Source organism: Mustela nivalis (genome assembly GCF_964662115.1).
Source record: "Mustela nivalis genome assembly, chromosome: 1".
NCBI lineage: Eukaryota > Metazoa > Chordata > Mammalia > Carnivora > Mustelidae > Mustela > Mustela nivalis.
Window position 1 is genome coordinate 213,298,638 of NC_139020.1, and position 19,271 is coordinate 213,317,908.

General features: G+C 60.5%; 2 protein-coding genes across 4 annotated transcripts in view; one reads left to right on the forward strand and one right to left on the reverse strand.

Annotated features, from left to right (window-relative positions):
- Positions 1–11,880, forward strand: PLIN4 (perilipin 4). Of its 2 annotated transcripts, none has more exons than XM_082735226.1 (8): positions 1–73; positions 165–235; positions 744–879; positions 1,736–1,794; positions 2,995–7,381; positions 7,493–7,680; positions 9,479–9,565; positions 9,640–11,880. In XM_082735226.1, exons 2-8 carry the CDS (start codon positions 185–187, stop codon positions 9,970–9,972), a joined length of 5,241 nt encoding a protein of 1,746 aa, XP_082591352.1. In that variant the 5' UTR covers positions 1–73; positions 165–184; the 3' UTR covers positions 9,973–11,880. The 2 variants fall into 2 exon arrangements, with proteins under 2 accessions (XP_082591352.1, XP_082591353.1); XM_082735227.1 differs by having other exon boundaries at positions 1,739–1,794.
- The window catches only part of HDGFL2 (HDGF like 2), a 20,843-nt gene continuing 13,438 nt past the window's right edge, over positions 11,867–19,271 (reverse strand). The window contains exons 5-16 of one of the 2 annotated variants that reach the window (XM_082735359.1): positions 18,184–18,300; positions 18,012–18,083; positions 17,222–17,390; positions 17,042–17,117; positions 16,645–16,954; positions 15,426–15,523; positions 14,468–14,541; positions 14,223–14,293; positions 13,765–13,866; positions 13,301–13,514; positions 12,578–12,710; positions 11,867–12,166 (exon numbers count right to left, since the gene is read on the reverse strand). In XM_082735359.1, coding sequence (XP_082591485.1) covers positions 12,064–12,166; positions 12,578–12,710; positions 13,301–13,514; positions 13,765–13,866; positions 14,223–14,293; positions 14,468–14,541; positions 15,426–15,523; positions 16,645–16,954; positions 17,042–17,117; positions 17,222–17,390; positions 18,012–18,083; positions 18,184–18,300 — 1,539 coding nt within the window. In that variant the 3' untranslated portion in view covers positions 11,867–12,063. The remainder of the gene's footprint in view (positions 12,167–12,577; positions 12,711–13,300; positions 13,515–13,764; positions 13,867–14,222; positions 14,294–14,467; positions 14,542–15,425; positions 15,524–16,644; positions 16,955–17,041; positions 17,118–17,221; positions 17,391–18,011; positions 18,084–18,183; positions 18,301–19,271) is intronic. The other variant, XM_082735360.1, reaches the window with a different exon arrangement.

Consider the following 19,271-nt stretch of genomic DNA (forward strand, 5'->3'; position numbering starts at 1 on the left):
GCCTGGTAGCCGAGAGCAGAGCCGGCTGCCAGCCGCGCCTCCTGTGGCTCCGAGGGGCCCTCACTCATTCCAGGTGAGCAATGCCAGGGTGGGGCCTGGGCTGGGGGTGTGGTCGGGGGCTGTCTGGGGGCCCCTCTTCACACACCCTCTCTGCCCCCTTCCAGCTGCTTAGGGTATCATCACCATGTCTGCCCCCGACAAAGGAGGCCGGGATCCTCCCAAACCCAAGGGCAAGGTAAGGGGAGGCATGGGAGGGGAAGATCCCTGCCTGGGCCCGGGACCCCCCCCCCAGAGCCTTGAGAAGGTGACCTCCCCGTACTGGGGTCCAGAGGGGCTTCCCAGGTGGGGCGGCAAGGCTCCGAGAGCCGTGGAACCCACGCTTCTCTGCTGTCCCAAGCTGGAGGGCGAGGGCAGGAGTAGGGGACGCGAGCAACCCTCAGCTCCTTCTTCACTGTGTGATCTCGAGCCAGCCAGAGCCCCTCTCGGGGCCTGTTTCCCCATCTGTGAAATGGGGGCCATGAAAGGAAAAGGTCTTTAGAGACCCAGAGGATGACCTCTCCTCTGTATGGGAGGCAGGCTGACCCTGCCCATTCACCAGACAAGGAAACTGAGCCTCAGAGAGGCTAAGACTCCTTCCTGGGGCCACCCAGGAGCAAGAGTGAGGTGACCCAGGAACCCCAGGCTGTCTGATGCTTTCCCTGCCCTGCCCCTAAGGCCTGGCCCTGTCCTTTTGCCCCATATAGACCCTGGGGAGCTTCTTCGGGTCTCTGCCTGGCTTCAGTTCTGCACGGAACCTGATGGCCGGTGCCCACAGTTCAGCGAAAGAGGCCCGGCCCGTCGCGGACCCCACAGGTGCCTCTGCCCAGCCCCAGACTGAGGGTGAGTGGACGGCTCGATGGAGGCAGGGGCTCTGGGGGTGCGCCCCAGGAAGAAACCCCCTAACGGGGATTTTGGCTATTTGGGGGGTGGTTCGCATGTGTCAGCATCATCTCAATAGACATGCCAGGCCGGCATGCTCATTTAGCACCAGACGGGGAAACTGAGGCATCAAGACGGCAGGTGAGTGGCCCACAGTAGCATGTGAACACAGCCTGTCTCCCTGCGATGTCCCATACTTTCTTGACCCCCCACCTGCCTCCCACCCCATTTCTGATGCACCATGGACCAGACACTGGGTGTTCCCCAGGTCTGAGCTCACTGAAGATTTCCCCTCCCCGTTCCCAGAAAGGGCACTGGCTTCCAGGGGATCCCACAGCCTGGGGGGGGGGGGCCCTCCACCCTTTGGGCAGCCTCAGAGCACGCAGAGGGGCTGATGCAGGGGAGCCTGGGGTTGGGGTGGCTGCCTGGACCGGGCCTCACTCTGGGCCAGAGCCCCGAGCAGCTGACTTCTGCTCCACATGCCTGGGCCCAATGGGCAGCTGCCAGCTGCGGCAGGGTTGGGGGGTGGGGCCCTGAATCCTCTTCCTGAGGTCCCCCTCTGGGGAGTGTCTAGGCAGAGGGAAAACTCCAGAGAGGAGCCCGAGACCCCGGAGGTCAGGGGAACCTCTGGCAGGACCAGTGACGGCACCAGACCAGTGGCCACGGATGTCATCTCTTGTTGTCCCTGGCAGGGCAGCTGGGACATTCCTGACCTTTCAGGCTGTGCCCACCAATTATGCAATGGGCACTGGGGTGGCTGATGCCAGCCCACGTCCCTCGCCCTTCCTGGTCGCCTGACCAGCTCCTGTCCTCCCAGCAGCCACCAACCTGGACCCGACGGAGCGCGGGGAGAAGCTGCCGCCGCCTCCGGATAAGGTGAGAGGTGCTGGCAGGGCCTGATGGCCTCCGCCTCCTTCTGGGGCCCCTCCCAGGCTGTTTCAGTTCCTGCCTTCTGAGGGGCTGTCGTAGGCCAAGCCGTGGGCAGACCCTTGTGTGTGTCCTGCTGTGGGATTCCAGGCACTGGTTCCCTTCTGAGCTTCTGTTGGCACATCGGTGACATGGGCACGGTCCTGCCCTCTTGCCGGGCATGGCAAGGCTCCACGAGATCGACAGAGAGCCCCCCCGGCCCCGTCCCAGCTCCGTCTCGCATCATGGGACTGAAAACACGGGAACTCATCACGTGTCGTGCTTTGGGCTGAGTGCTTTCCACACGCTGCTTCAGAGTTGACTGGCCCCAGGAGGAAGGGAGCCAGAGTAACCCACACGGCAGGTGAAGCACAGAGAAGGCAAGCAACCTGCCAAAGGTCACACAGCAAGGCGTGGTATGGTAGTACCTGAACCTTGGGCAGGTGGAGGCTGTCCCGATGACGGGGAGGGGGTGCACTCGACACCAGCAGCACCCTCTCCCCCGAGTCCCGGTAAGCCCAGATGTCCGCAGACACTGCCCGGTGTCCCGTGGAGGGTGGAAACACCCCAGTGCAGGAGCCCTAGGGTACAACCAGCACAGTCGTGCTTAAACTGCGTGCTGGCGCTCTGAGACCATCACCACCCTTTGTTAGTTTAATTAACTGGTGAAACCGCCCTTTAGGAGGTCAGAAGTGATGAAAATCACTGATGGGGTCCCATGACTCAACCCCAACACTTGTCCCTGTCCTTTAGCAAGTATTACTCTTCTAAATGTTGGTTCTCCTCTCTCACTTGAAAACGTTCCGTTTAATGAGCGACTTGGTCTCCAGATTCATGGGGAAACCAGGCTTGAAATCTGCCAAAAGTAAAGAGTAGGCAGGGTGAACACACGGTGTCATTCGGTGAGTGGCACCGAGCCCAAGTTCAGGGGACTCTGGCAAGGGCTCCAGAGCTGTAGGGACCTGCCGTCAACGATGGGGATGGTCTGGCACTGGGACAGGGCTGGTAGAGGCTGGATACCAGCATGAGAGTATGTCAGGACGGGAGGTGAGCTGCAGGCTTTCTGGGGGACAGTCCCCCTCCTGAGGCACACAGAGGATCAGCTTGGCTGAAATCTGGGGTGTAGTGTCTCCAGCTCTCCTTCTGACCACATGTGTCCTTTCTTATCAGATGATCTCTGGGGCAAAGGACCTGGTGTGCTCTAAGATGACCAAGACCAAGGGTGCCATCTCCTCCGGGATGGCCAACATGGTGGACACAGCTAAAGGTGTGGTGCAGGGAGGCCTAGATATGACCCGGTCTGCACTCATGGGCACCAAGGAGACTGTGGCCACTGGGGTCACAGGTGCAGTGGATGTAGCCAAGGGCACTGTCCAGACTGGCCTGGATACCACCAAGACCGTCCTCACGGGCACCAAGGACACCGTCTGCAGTGGTGTGACCAGTGCCGTGAATGTGGCCAAAGGAGCTGTCCAGACTGGCATGGACACCACCAAGACCGTCCTGACGGGCACCAAGGATACAGTGTCCACTGGGCTCACTGGGGCAGTCAACATGGCCAAGGGCACCGTCCAGACTGGCCTGGACACCACCAAGACTGTTGTGACAGGTACCAAGGACACCGTGTGCAGTGGGGTGACCAGTGCCATGAATGTGGCCAAAGGAGCTGTCCAAGGAAGTCTGGACACCTCAAAGACTGTCCTCACGGGCACCAAAGATGCAGTGTCCACAGGGGTCACAGGGGCAGCCAACATGGCCAAGGGCACCATTCAGACTGGGTTGGACACCACCAAGACCGTCCTCACAGGCACCAAGGATACAGTGTCCACTGGGCTCACTGGGGCAGTCAATATGGCCAAGGGCACCGTCCAGACTGGCCTGGACACCACCAAGACCGTCCTCACGGGCACCAAGGACACCGTGTGCAGTGGGATGACCGGTGCCATGAACGTGGCCAAAGGAGCTGTCCAAGGAGGTCTGGACACCTCAAAGACCGTCCTCACGGGCACCAAAGATGCAGTGTCCACTGGGGTGACAGGGGCAGCCAACATGGCCAAGGGAGCCCTGCAAACTGGGCTCAATACTACCCAAAACATCGTCACAGGCACCAAGGACACCGTGTGTAGTGGGGTGACTGGTGCCATGAACATGGCCAAAGGAGCTGTCCAGACTGGCATGGACACATCAAAGGCCATCCTGACTGGCACCAAAGACACTGTGTCCACAGGGCTCACAGGTGCAGTGGGTGTGGCCAAGGGCACCGTCCAGACTGGTCTGAACACCACCAAGACTGTCCTGACAGGCACCAAGGACACTGTGTGCAGTGGGGTGACCGGTGTCATGAATGTGGCCAAAGGAGCTGTCCAGACTGGCATGGACACCACCAAGACCGTCCTGACTGGCACCAAGGATACAGTGTCCACTGGGCTCACTGGGGCAGTCAATATGGCCAAGGGCACCATCCAGACTGGCCTGGACACCTCAAAGACTGTCCTCATGGGCACCAAGGACACCGTGTGCAGTGGGATGACCGGTGCCATGAACGTGGCCAAAGGAGCTGTCCAAGGAGGTCTGGACACCTCAAAGACCGTCCTCATGGGCACCAAAGATGCAGTGTCCACTGGAGTGACAGGGGCAGCAAACATGGCCAAGGGAGCTGTCCAGACTGGCTTGGACACCACCAAGACTGTCCTCACAGGCACCAAGGACACCGTGTGTAGTGGCGTGACCGGTGCCATGAATGTGGCCAAAGGAGCTGTCCAGACTGGCATGGATACATCAAAGGCCATCCTGACTGGCACCAAGGATACAGTGTCCACTGGGCTCACTGGGGCAGTCAACATGGCCAAGGGCACCATCCAGACTGGCCTGGACACCTCAAAGACTGTCCTGACTGGCACCAAAGACACCCTATCTACTGGGCTCACAGGTGCACTGGGTGTGGCCAAGGGCACTGTCCAGACTGGCCTGGACACCACCAAGACCGTCCTCACGGGCACCAAGGACACCGTGTGCAGTGGGATGACCGGTGCCATGAACGTGGCCAAAGGAGCTGTCCAAGGAGGTCTGGACACCTCAAAGACCGTCCTCATGGGCACCAAAGATGCAGTGTCCACTGGGGTGACAGGGGCAGCCAACATGGCCAAGGGAGCCCTGCAAACTGGGCTCAATACTACCCAAAACATCGTTACAGGCACCAAGGACACCGTGTGTAGTGGGGTGACTGGTGCCATGAACATGGCCAAAGGAGCTGTCCAGACTGGCATGGACACATCAAAGGCCATCCTGACTGGCACCAAAGACACTGTGTCCACAGGGCTCACAGGTGCAGTGGGTGTGGCCAAGGGCACCGTCCAGACTGGTCTGAACACCACTAAGACTGTCCTGACAGGCACCAAGGACACTGTGTGCAGTGGGGTGACTGGTGCCGTGAATGTGGCCAAAGGAGCTGTCCAGACTGGCATGGACACCACCAAGACTGTCCTGACTGGCACCAAGGATACAGTGTCCACTGGGCTCACTGGGGCAGTCAATATGGCCAAGGGCACTGTGCAGACTGGCCTGGACACCTCAAAGACCATCCTCACGGGCACCAAAGATGCAGTGTCCACTGGAGTGACAGGAGCAGCAAACATGGCCAAGGGAGCTGTCCAGACTGGCTTGGACACCACCAAGACTGTCCTCACAGGCACCAAGGACACTGTGTGCAGTGGGGTGACCGGTGTCATGAATGTGGCCAAAGGAGCTGTCCAGACTGGCATGGACACCACCAAGACCGTCCTGACTGGCACCAAGGATACAGTGTCCACTGGGCTCACTGGAGCAGTCAACATGGCCAAGGGCACCATCCAGACTGGCCTGGACACCTCAAAGACTGTCCTGACTGGCACCAAAGACACCCTATCTACTGGGCTCACAGGTGCACTGGGTGTGGCCAAGGGCACTGTCCAGACTGGCCTGGACACCACCAAGACCGTCCTCACGGGCACCAACGACACCATGTGCAGTGGGATGACCGGTGCCATGAACGTGGCCAAAGGAGCTGTCCAAGGAGGTCTGGACACCTCAAAGACCGTCCTCACGGGCACCAAAGATGCAGTGTCCACTGGGGTGACAGGGGCAGCCAACATGGCCAAGGGAGCCCTGCAAACTGGGCTCAATACTACCCAAAACATCGTCACAGGCACCAAGGACACCGTGTGTAGTGGGGTGACTGGTGCCATGAACATGGCCAAAGGAGCTGTCCAGACTGGCATGGACACATCAAAGGCCATCCTGACTGGCACCAAAGACACTGTGTCCACAGGGCTCACAGGTGCAGTGGGTGTGGCCAAGGGCACCGTCCAGACTGGTCTGAACACCACCAAGACTGTCCTGACAGGCACCAAGGACACTGTGTGCAGTGGGGTGACTGGTGCCGTGAATGTGGCCAAAGGAGCTGTCCAGACTGGCATGGACACCACCAAGACCGTCCTGACTGGCACCAAGGATACAGTGTCCACTGGGCTCACTGGGGCAGTCAATATGGCCAAGGGCACCATCCAGACTGGGCTCAACACAACCCAAAACATTGTCACAGGCACCAAGGACACTGTGTGTAGTGGGGTGACTGGTGCCATGAACATGGCCAAAGGAGCTGTCCAGACTGGCATGGACACCACCAAGACCGTCCTCACAGGCACCAAGGATACAGTGTCCACTGGGGTGACAGGGGCAGCCAACATGGCCAAGGGAGCCCTGCAAACTGGGCTCAATACAACCCAAAACATTGTCACAGGCACCAAGGACACTGTGTGCAGTGGGGTGACTGGTGCCATGAACGTGGCCAAAGGAGCTGTCCAGACTGGCATGGATACCACCAAGACCGTCCTCACGGGCACCAAGGACACCGTGTGCAGTGGGATGACCGGTGCCATGAACGTGGCCAAAGGAGCTGTCCAAGGAGGTCTGGACACCTCAAAGACTGTCCTCATGGGCACCAAAGATGCAGTGTCCACTGGGGTGACAGGGGCAGCCAACATGGCCAAGGGAGCCCTGCAAACTGGGCTCAATACGACCCAAAACATCGTCACAGGCAGCAAGGACACCGTGTGTAGTGGCGTGACTGGTGCCATGAATGTGGCCAAAGGAGCTGTCCACATTGGCATGGACACATCAGAGGCCATCCTGACTGGCACCAAAGATGCAGTGTCCACTGGGCTCACCGGTGCAGGGAGTGTGGCCAAAGAGGCAGTGCAAACCGTCCAGAATTGGTTACCCGGTACCCAGGACAGTGTCTGGAGTGGACTCACCAGTTACAGAGCCCCAGGCAACAGCGGGGAACAGGCCATCCTGAGACCCCAGGAGGCTCTGACCGCTGGGTTGTCCAGCGCCCCGGACACTCTCTGTGCCAGCCTGGACCTTGCCAGGGAAGCCACTGCTGTGGCAACAGGCACCCACGGGGCCCCCCTGGGCAGGGAGAATGCAGGACACGAAGGAGCCTTGAGCTTCGCGACTCTGCGGGACGAGCTGGGGGAGCTGGGGGAGATCTTCTGCCCCATGGATGCCAAGGAGCAAGGTGAGAACAGCACAGCTGGGCCCACCTCCCACGGGGCTGGATTTCTGTAAAACCAAAGCCCTGGATTCTCCAGGGACCTCTCGGATTGAGGAATCCCATCTTCCTTTCCAGCTCAGCTTGCTGCCTCTGAACCTGGGCCAAAGGTGCTCACGGCTGACCGCGGCAGCTACTTTGTGCGTCTGGGCGACCTGGCTCCTGGCTTCCGGCAGCGGGCGTTCGAGCACGCCCTGAGCCACCTGCAGCATGGCCAGTTCCAGGCCCGGGCTGCGCTGGCCCAGCTGGAGGAGTCCTTCGAGTTGGTGAGAGCCTTGCCCTCCCCACGGCCCCTTCCTCAGAATAGCTCCCCAGGCTCCCTCAGCCATGTGCGGAGACTGCAAGGATTTGCAGGGCCCTGTGGCCAGGGATCTGACCGCACCGCGGACAGCTGCCACTCATGCTGGGGGGCGGGGGTGGTGCTGGGCTGCATGCAGATGGTGAGGGACCCCCAGCTCTGAGCCCCTGCCGGCTCCCAAGCTCACAGGTTTAAGGTGTTCGGATACATTGGCCTCACTTACATGTGCAGTGAGGAGCCCGGGCATCCTGCCTCAGTCGGGATCCCTGGGATGTGCCCTCGCTGCTGTGTGTTCAATCAGGGCCCCGGGCTCTGCTGAGCCAAGGTTTGAAGACCACTGGTCCAATCCAGTGAGGTGTAGACAGGGATGATCAGGGCCCTGGGACACTGGGCCATCTGGGGGCATCTGTAGCTATCATGACTGCGAGCAAAGGTGCTCCTGGCTTCAAGGGGGCTGGGCCAGGGGTGGTGCTCAGCCCCCACCCAGCGCTCAGGGACAGAGGACCGGCCTGACCCAACAGAGGTTTTTGTTAGAGGGTCACTGTGGCTACTGAAGGGAGAACAGGCTGGACCCGGGAGATCAGTGACGTTTTCACAAAAATCCTGGCAAATGACACGATGGGGCCTCAGGGCTAGTGTCAGTGACAGCGAGAGGCACCCGTGTCCCAGATGTGCCTCTAGAGCAGCGGTGCCAAGGTCTGTGGGCGGGCTAGATGTGGGGCTCAAGAAAAAGGGACCCTAAAGAACCTCAGAGATTTTTTAAAAAGTTTTTAAAAGTATCTTACTTAAGTAGCATCTACACCCAACATGGGGCTCGAACCCACAACCCCAGGATCAAGAGCCACACGCTCCACCAACTGAGCCAGCCAGGCACTCTGTATGGGAGATTTTTAGCAGGGGACCCCAGGGGGTGCCGAGTGGGTTGGGAGTGAACAGTGAGAGTTTGGTTTTGGATGTGGGAACCTGGAAGTGACTAGTGGGCCCCATGGCAAGGTGTGCTAGGAGGGCAACCATAAATTAGGAGTCCACACCTGGGCCATTGACCCAATGAAGATGGGTCAACTAACTGGTGGTGGGGCTGGGGAGGCTCCTATGTGCCGGGGACCAAACAGTCAAGGAAGAAAAGCTGCCAAAAGAGCTTTATCTCCAAACGGGGGAGAGATAAACAGCAAAGAAGCAAACATCTGTGATAACTTGACAGTTAACGTGCCCCTGGGGAGTAATGAAATCTGATAAGGAGGGACTAGGGCCACTGCACTGGGTGGCTGGGGAAGGCCTTACCTGGAGGACAACCTAAAGCCGAGACTGGATGGGCACCACAGGAAAGGCCAGAGGAAGCATGCTCCAGGTTGAGCAGGCAGCATGTGCAAAGGCCCTGAGGCAACAGCATGCTAGGAGTGGTTAGAGGACAAAATGAGGCCAGCATGTCCAGAGCAGAGTGTGACAAAGTGTCAGCAGGAGACGTGGTCTGGGAAGTCCCAAGGAACGTTGTAGGCCATGGTGAAGAGCTGGATTTTATCCAAAGGGCACTGGGGAGCCAGGGGAGGGTTTTGAGGTGGGAAGTGAGTTTGTTATTTGGTCTCTGACAAGCCCAAAGAGAATAGGGACTATTGCCCATTGCTGGCTCTAAACTTGTGGCTTTCCCACTATGCAATGGAAAGGTCTAGACCCGAGTCTCCAGGGCCAGCCCCAGGAATGTCCCCAGGGGAGAGTGTATCAAAGGATCCTGCTGAGAAGCCATAATTCCTCTGCTGGACTCTTTCTAGATTGAGAAGGCCAAGCAGGCTCCAGAAGGCCAGTCACGGGGGGACCAGGGTCTGAGCAGCCAAGTAGAGGAAGGTGTTCCCCAAGAGGTATGTAAGAAAGGGGCACGGCCCCCGCTCTTCTCCTTCAACCCCTGCTTACCTCACCCCTACCTCCCCCGCAGGTGCTGGACTCCAGGGCTCTGTCCAGGGCCTGCGGCCTCATCCAGCAGCTGCACGTGGCCTACAGCACCTTGGCCTCCAGCCTCCAGGGCCTCCCCTCTGAGCTCCAACAGCAGGTTGGGCAGGCGCGCCACGGCCTCTGTGAGCTCTATGGCCTCGTCTCCTCGGCCAGTTCCGTGGGAGAGCTGCCGGCAGAGCGCCTGGCCCAGAGCCGCGGGGCGGTGCGCCAAGCATGGCGGGAGCTGGAGCAGATGCTGGAGAGTGTGCAGCATGGCCCGCCACTCTGCTGGCTCGTGGGGCCCTTTGCCCTGCACCCCACTGGGCAGCAGCTGTAGGTCCCTCCTACCCACAGAGCCCTCTGTAGAGCCTCCTCCCCAGCCCCAAACCAGCTCCAACTCCCCTCAGGTCTGGACTCTGCCAGCGGGTGCTGCTTGGCACCCACGGGGGTACCGAGGACTTCTGAGTCTGGCCATGCCACGCACCCAGCTCTGGCCCCGCCTATGCCGTCCACCCTTTCTTCCCAAGCACCACTGGGCCTTCTCCTAGCCTAGGTGCCCCGGGGCTGCGCAGACGGCTGACAGAGGGCCTTCCCCTGACGGTCTCAAGCAAGCCCTCCAATTAGGAAGAGACGTGAAAACACCCCTAGGTCTAGAAGGTTCTCCATTCAGCAGCCTCCACTAGGCGCCCCTTTATCTTCGGGGCACCCCAACCTGGTCCCTTAGCTACTGGTGTAGCTGCTGCTGCTCCACCCTGGGCTCCCGGAGCCCCGTCCTCACTCCAGAAGCACACACCTGGCCCTCAGCAAACCGTGTTCCACGTACCGGAAGGTACCAGAATGCTACCGTCACCTGGCGCAGGCTCCTACCATCTCTGCTGACATCCAGTGCGGCCAAGGGGCTCTGTGAGGGTGATGCCGCACCAGCCGCAACAGCTGCGTGCTGGCCCGGATGGGGGACCGGACTGGGCCTCAGCTCACCCCCAGAGCTGATACTCTGTGGTCCTCAAGGCTCTGGGCTGAGGAAGAAGTGAGAGGGCTCCCCCATGGGGGATGGGGCCCTGAGGGCTATATGACAAAATGTGCTCAACACGGTCCCACGCCCACCCCGGGCTGGAGAACAGGGGCTGGGATGCATGCAGGATCCCCTCCATCCTGGCCACACTGTCCCTAAATGCCCAGGGCAGCCACGCAAGGTAGGTGGCATGTGGGGAGGCTGAGGCTCCCCTTCACTGGGCCTCCCCCCGTCCTCCAGCTGCAGGGAGCCCAGCCAAGCAAGCCCCCGCTTCCCGGAGCCTGTACCCCATCCACGACCTCTCATCGGGCTCCCACCCTCCCTCAAGGAAGGCTTGAGGCACCCCCCTACCAGCCCCTTCTCAGAAACAATGGGGTGTTCCAAGGACGCGACGCCAGCCTTCACCAAAGGGTCACCGTTGGCTCCCAGCCATGGTGAGACCTGTGTGACGGGTCAGGAAGCCCCTCGGGCCTGTCCCTCCTCAGTCTCTGCCCCAGGCAGAGGCGCTGGGCGCACAGCCATTCGTGCAAACCGAGCGGTCATGGGAGCTTCAACCCAGCCCGCCCACACAGAGGGTCGCCAGGCTCTGAAGTCCCACACCCACCACAGCCTTGGCTGAGACGGAGGCATCTGACCAGGGCGGGGCGGGGACACACAGAGGATGCCACTACTGATGCAGGTGCCTGGCCCAGGACTGCACACACTGTCCAAATTCCTGTGCCAGGCCTAGGAGCCTGGGGTCACTTTACAAGTAAGGAACGAGAAGCCCCGAGGGGGAGGGACCCTTGTCTAAGGTCAAGGAACAAGACCTGTCCCCCAACAGTTAACGCCCTCTGAACATCAAGGACAACGGCTAGCCCACAGCACCCCCCGAACCCTGAATGGCTTGAGCACCCCGAACGGCTGCAGCCGGGGACCCAGGTCTCACGTGCAGCCCAGCTAGGAACAGGAACGCGGAGCAAGGCCGCGTGAGAGTATCTGGGCCCTGGGCCGCCCCACGCAAGAGGATCAGACCGCAGCCTCCGACTGAGCCTCCGTTACTTCTGAAACAGCCCCCACCTCCCCTCTCCTTCACCGCCAGCCCTGTAGGCGCACACTGGGCAGGGGCAGGGGCAGAACCGAGTTCACATTCGCTGTGAACGGTGACTTCATGGCTTAAACCTTCTGTCCCTGGACAGCTGCACCAACAACCCTAGAAAACCAAGCCAATAAAAATGACTTTCATTATAAAAACCCTTTATAGTCATTTCATGTTGGTTGGAAATCACAGAAGTTAGGCAGAAAAACAACCCAGGGGACAGATACAAAGGGACAGCACGGTGCTTCCCCAACAGGTCTCTGCTCCGCGGGTGGTGGGCGGGGGCTGGGGCAGGCCTGGGGCATCTACGTGCGACGGGTAGGCCTGGCCGCCAGGGCTCAGCTGTCCTCCTCATCCAGGGACTCCGAGTCCATCCGCCCCCTCGCGCGCTCCTGCCGCTCCTTCCCAGGCACGTCCAGCTCGGGGCCCTCCCGTGTGCTGCTGGTGGGAGCACAGGTGGGCGGGGTGAGCACTCGGGCCTGCCGCTGCCAGTGGAGACCCAGTGCCCAGCAGTGCAGCCCGCATCTGGAGCCCCCCCAACGCTGCCCCAGCCGGACCCCTGCCAGACCCTGCCAGGCCCAGGCAGCCCCAGGGTCCTTAGCGCGGCGACGTCAGCGTCAAGCAGCCCGCTGCACCCGTTCCTACAGCACCAGGAGGAAGCCAGTCTCCCCGGGGCCGGGCCCAGAGCAGCTCAGAGCTGCGGAGCTCCCTGGGTGGGGCACCCAAGGGTCGGCAGCAAAGGTGGGGGTCGCAGGCCGGCGTGTGGACAAGTCCCTGCGGCCATGACCAGAACAAGCAGCCCACAGAGCAGAGGCCTGTCAGGAGGACGGCTGTCGCCCTGGCGATACTCACTCGCTGTGTAACGGCTCTTCGGAGGAGCCACAGCCCGGCCCCTCCTCAGAGTTCTGTCCTCCCTCCTGCTCCTTGTCTTCCGCACTCTCCCCCTTCTGGGACAGGGCCTCGCCGTTCACCGGGGCTGAGAGACCTGGCGGGAGAGAGGCTCCTGGGATCCTGTAGCCCGCCCGCTGATTTGGGGCCAGGAGCCCTCAAGGAGCCGCCTCCTGCCTCAAGGGCTCTGGTCCTCTGCACCCCCATCCCCCCACCCCTGCCTCCCAGTCAGCCAGGCACACAAAAGCCTCAAGAGGGAGGAGCCAGTTAACGAGTGGCCATTCGTAAGGGAGAGAAGCCTGCGTGACAGAAATACGGCGGTGTCCCCTGCAGGCTGACCCCGCGGCTGCGGAGGCTTCAGCGGAGCAGCTCCATGGGATCCCATGACCCCAGGAGGAAGGACCACCCTCCCGTTAGACAGGGACCAGGGCCACTGACCCTGTGGGAAACACCCGCGTTCTCCAACCCCACGCCTGTCCCAGCAGCGCTCCCGCACGTGGCCCGCACACACGTACACGGCCTCCCATGCCGTCGGGCTCTGAGCGTCTATGAGCGGCTCAGATACGTGCACGCACCAGGCCCCGGCCACCTTAAGGACACAGCCAGGCATGCAGAAACAAGCCACTTTGGCCGTGGGGGTTGGTGCCAAGTGGCGCCTGAGGCCCAGGGAGGTCCCACCCTGCTCACCAGCGCTCGCCTCGACCTCCGCCCTCTCCGTGGAAGCCTCCTCTCCGGCCAGCACCTCCTCGGCCTTCTCCACCTCGGCCCTCTCCTTCTCCAGCCCGGCTCTGGTCGCCTTCTGGATGGCCTCAATCTTTGGTCCCAGGACCCGAGACTTGAGCCGGGTGTAGACCTCTGCGGCCTTCTCCATCACCTCCTTGTTAGCCTTGTAACGGCGGATCTGGCCCGCAAGAGGCCTGGCTCAGGAGATGCAGTTGGTCTCACCCCCCGCCACAGACCCGCCCCCAGTGCAGCCGCCCTGGCAGCACCTTCCCAAGAGCACGGTGCAGCGAACACCGGCACTCTGGCCAGCCAGCACACTGGCGTCCTCCTGGACCGAGGGCTCCGCGGCTGGGAACCCAGGCTCGCCAGGCAGACAGAACCCTGCCTCGCCTGCCACCTGCCCCTTCTACTGCTGGGATCCCACGTACCTTCTTCAATGTGGCCACCACATCTGTGTTCTTCTGGAGGATCTGTGAGGTCACCTGCAGGGTCCCTAGCTCCTCTAACGCATTCAGACACCTTTTCACGTCCTGCAGGGTGGGGAGGGGAGTAAGGAGGGACAGCATCTAGCTGAAGGGACCCTGGGGGCCCCATGGGGCAACCTGGGCAGAGGGCGGAGTATCAAGGGAACCCCAGGACTTGGTCGGGACACAGCACTTGCAGGGCTGCTTGGCACCACCTGGTGGTCATGCCAAGCAGTGCACCCGAGGTGGCCAACCTAGGCCCTCTGAGGCCGACTCCCAGGAGAACAATGACCCTGGATTTGCCTCAGTTTCCTGAGACTTCTGAGGGAGCTCCAGACAGGAGGGACGGGGTGAGGAGGGGGGCTGCTTGGCTCAGAGGAAGTGGCTGCGATGTGGCTTCAGTGCCGCAACAAGGGCCTCACCGGATTGTCAACTTTCAGGGCGAACTTGATCTCACTGTGCAGCTTCTGCAGCTTCTCCTCCACGGAAGGTTCTGGGACCAGGAGAGAATGCAGCACCTGGGCCTGAGCAGCGCCGAAAGGGCCGCCTGGCCTGACCCCCTACACCTGACTGAGTCCCTTGACCCCTTTGTCAGAGCTGGCCGGGGACCTGCCCCAGCACCGCGCCCCTTGTTGGCTTAGCCTCCCGCCAGCGGCCTGCCTCTCACCTTTCTTCTTCTCCACCTTCCGGTCGGGCGGGAACCCTTCTGACCGCTTCCGGGTTCGCTCCACCTTTGCAGGCCTGTGGAGTCACACCCCTTAGTCCTGCCCTGGACTGCCAACCAGCCACCCGACCCCGGCCACTGCTGTCTCCTGACTGTGCGGTGGGGAACCCGAAGCCACTGGGAAGGAGACCCTCAGGGGGCCCTGGAAGCTGGAGGGAGAGGAGGTAAGGCCTGTTGTGATCGGGTCTAGGCAGTCACCTGAAGTGACCAGGGATGGCGGCCAGGGATTCCTCTGCTTCTTGCCGGCAAACAGTATCAAGTCTCAGAATTATCATCACTATGAACATACCACCGAGAATAAACGGGGACTTAACAGAAACCCGAGTGAACAAATTGTGGGAAGGTGCCCCATCCGACACCTGTTGAGGACCGCAGGCCCGGTTCCACAGCGTGGACGCGACACTCTGCTTGGCAGAAGCTGCCAAATTCCCACGGGCAGGTTCCCTCACTGATGCGGGAATCTCACTCGGCCCGCAGCGGGAAGAAGGGCTGCGTCCCGCGCCTTGGCGGGCCTCGCAGGAGTCGCAGAACCACAGGTCTCGGGGAGGATCCCTCCCCTCAGCACTGCTGACATCAGGTGGCTCCCTCTCTGGCGGGTACCCTGGCGCCCCCTCGATGCCAGAGCACCCCCCGTGAGACGACCACAGATACGGTGTGGTGCCGCTTGGGGCAGGATCACGGTCCTGGAACAATGGCTCCTATGTGAGCCGATGGAGCCCCAAGAAGGGGACACTCGGATCAGATCTATCTCCAAGGCTGAATTCGGAAATCGGAATCGGAAACCCTGCTCCCGTGGGGGTGAGGGGTAATGGGTCCCCAGGAGGCTGAGAACTGCAGGGACTAGCACGGGGCAGGTGGGGCCCCAGGGAGCTGTGGGAGGAGAGGCGGAACGAGTGCTGACCTGGCTCGGGGCCTCTCCTCGGGGCGCCCTCTCTTCTCCTTCTGGCTGGGTCTCCTCGTGGGCTCTGTGCTTTGTGACTGTCTTGATGCCTTCTTTGCCTACAGTGGCCAGAGGGAGGGCTGGAGTGGCAGGCAGTAGGGGCTCTCCGCCTTAGAGACAGTCTGACACTTCCCGCCACCACCTCTGCACTGCTGGGAACTGGTGCAACAGGCAGGAGGGGACAGGAAGAAGGACTCTGGTGTCCAGTCCGTTCCCCAGGCAACGGCTTCTCAGACCCTAAAAGGACCACTCCCTCGATGGGTGGGGCAGCCCCACTGCACACACTTCTGCTGTGGCAGGGGTCTTGGTCCCCGTTTTGTGATCAAAGAGAGACAGGGAGAGAACAGACTACTGCCCTGCTTCCCCGTCCTCCCACCACACAGGGCACCATCTAGGAGTCGACAGGCCTGGAAAGTCAGGCTCAGATTCAGGCAGGCTGCAAGGACCAGAGAGCAGGAAGCAGACAGGCTTGTGGGACTGCAGGGCACCTGATGGTCAGAGACCTCCTACCTGCTTGTCGCTCACTCAGATTCCCTCCTTCCCTCCCCGCAGCAGCCAGAGCACCTGTGAGCACCTGAGTCAACTCCCGCTCCTCTGCCCATTGCCCTCTAGGGCTACCACTCACTGAGGTAAAAGCCCAAGTCCTCACCCCGATTCCCAAGGCCCCCACACAATCTGCCCTGCCCCCTCCTCACCCTCCCCTCCTCCCTCTTTCTTCCTCACCCACTCTGCTCCAGCCACACAAGCCTCCTGGCTAGTCCCCGAACACATCAGGCCTGGTGCTGCCACAGGACATTTGCAGAGACTGTGCCTTCTGCCTAGAAAGCTATTCCCCCCGAGTATCTTCCTACACCACCTCTCATTTCATTCCAATCCTTATTTAATGGCACCTTCTCAACTAAAGCCTTTAGGATTTACCCTACCTAAAACAGAAAACCTCACCCGACAGCTCCTGCCCTCCGACCCTGCATTCTTGTCCTTAGCAATGAACACTTTGGAACATCTCAGGTTGTTTCCCACACCCTGGGCCACAGCACAGCACTCAGCATGCAGTTGGTGCTCATTGAATATGTGGAGTCAGGAACGGACTTGCTAAAAGGGGCAGGCGCGAGGAAGAAGCCCCTCGGTCACCATATCCTCCCCCAGAGCCCAGGACACACCACACCCCGATGGCACGCACCTCTCTCTGCAGCTCAGCCTCGGGCCCCGAGTCGGAGGAGGACTGTGGTCCCCGTCCCCGGCCCTTGCGGCCACGCTTCCTGACGGGCTCATCCTCGTCCCCAAGCTCATCCCCGCTGCTGCCCCCGCTGCCCCCAGGCGGGGCCTCCCCGCGCTCGCGCTCGCGTCTCCGCTCCTTCTCCTCCTTCTCCTGCTCGCGGAGGCGCCGCAGCTCCTCCTCCTGCTCCCGGCGCCGCCTGGCCTCCAGCTCCCGCCGCCGCTCCTCATCCCGGCGCTTCCACTCGCTGATGCGGTCCACCTCGTCACTGTCACTGGGGGTGCAGGCTGGTCAGAGGGCCGCGGGGCCAGGCCCAGCCACGCAACCCTGGCCCATGACCCGCTGGTCACTGCTCACCCACCTGTCACTGCTCGAGCTGGTCGGGGGCCGCTCGGGCTTCGGCTTCCGCCCGCGGGGCTTTGGTGGAGGCTTTTCCACTGTAGGAGAGGAAGGGGTGGCCCGGTCTACACGGGCACTCTCCCACAGGGCAGGCCCCCACCGCCGGCAGCCAAAGGTGAGGGGCACACTGCTGGGACCATACCTGGCTTCCTGCCCCGAGGAGGTTTCTTTACAGACACGTCCGAGTCGGAAGAGGAGGAAGAGGAGGAGGAGGAGGAGGAGGACGGCACTGACCTGGCCACAGCCACTGGCTCACCCTTGGCCCCGTCGGATTCTGGTTTGGAGTCGGAATCGGAGGCTGAAGGTGCCTTCTGAGAGAGGCAGGCACAGAGGTGAGAAGAACGCAGGCCAAGGAGAGTGCCCCTTGCAGCCCCCAACCCACAAACAGCCTCCATGCAGAAACCCTTCATGTTGGTCAGGAATCACAGGCGGCCCCCGATGTGCCTGCAGCCACCTGACGGTCCGGCTCAGTGACGGCATGTGACATCCCCAGGCCTCATCTCCCCCTTGGTGAAGCGGGGGAGGCAGAGGAGGGCTACTCTTTTTTCCAGTGGTTAGAGCTCTTTCGACTACAAACTACGGCCTATAGCACTTCACTCCCTTCCAAGGCCAGCGTTCTAGCAACCCGTTTCCCAAACTGGCCTCCACACTCCTCTCAAGAGCGATGGTGTCTCCGCGGTCTCAGCTCCAGGGAAGTGCTCTGCACACACCAAGCTCAGAAACTATGAGCTGAAGCCATCCGTGGAAGCAGAGGTAAAGGTGGAAGATGGCGGGCCCAGGGGCTCCCTGTAGCCTATGACCTACCCTCCTCCAAAAAGGACTGACTCTCACACTGCCTGGTGACCGTGGAGAGCATCTCTCAGGGTTTCCCACAGGCAGTCAGGTGGGAACAAAATCACAAACAACAAAACGACGAAACGAGCAACCTCTACCTTTTTCTTCCGTCCTGCAAGGGGGCCCCGCCGAGGCGCCCGGACCACAGCTTTCTTCTCGGGGGTGAAGTCCTGAGCAGAGAGAAGGGGGCTGAGTGTGGGCCCCCTGGCTGACTGCTGCTTGGCTCCCATGCGGGTGTCCACCCTCCCACAGAGCCAGCCACACACTCACCTGGTCACTGGTCTTTTCTGACTCAGATGAGCTTTCTGAGTTCTCCTCCTCTGATGGGGACACACTGGCTTGATCCAGGTCGCTGGAGGCCTTTCGAGTTCGTTTTGACACTGACATCTAGCAAGGGAGCAGCCCAAACAGATCCACAGTCAGAAAGCCTATGTGCTTGGCAGAGCTGCCTCCCACTTGGCCATTCATACTCTGAAGAGCTGATGTTCTGGAACTTTTGGAAGGCAGCAGGGACCCTTTTGAGGATCTGGTTAAAAACCATGGATCTTGGGCACCTGGGTGGCTCAGCTGGTTAAACAACTGCCCTCAGCTCAGGTCAGGATCCCAGAGTTCTGGGATCGAGTCCCACATCGGGCTCGCAGCTCCATGGGGAGTCTGCTTCTCTCTCCGACCTTCCCCTTTCTTATGTGCTCTCTCTCAAATAAATAAATAAAATCTTTAAATAAATAAATAAATTAAAAACATGGATCTTGAGGGCGCCTGGGTGGCTCAGTGGGTTAAAGCCGCTGCCTTTGGCTCAGGTCATGGTCTCAGGGTCCTGGGATCGAGTCCCACATCGGGCTCTCTGCTCAGCAGGGAGCCTGCTTCCCTCTCTCTCTCTCTGCCTGCCTCTCCATCTACTTGTGATCTCTCTCTGTCAAATAAATAAATAAAATCTTTAAAAAAAAAAGAAAAAACCATGGATCTTGAACCATGAGGACACTGCACTCAGTAAGAGAATCCAGACCCAGAAGCACCCATCCCGCACGATCCCACTTCCAGGAGGTCCCCAGAGGAGTCCCATCCACACAGAGAGGAGAGGGTAGGGGCTGGGGCAGGGGGTGAGGAGTCTGTGCTTCATGGGGACAAAGTCTCTGTGTGGGGAGAAGGAAAGTTCTGGAGACGGAAGGTGGGGGTGGCTGGAGGACAGTGTGAGTGGGCCTCATGACACTGAGCTGTGCCGTTAAAACAGCAAATTTTACATGTACCTTAGCACAATTTAGAAAAATCAAACCAAGTGTGCTTTCCCCAGAAAAACATACATGTGCATTCTGGAACTAGAGAGTGGTTAAGGCTGCACAAAGCCTGCACATTCCTGC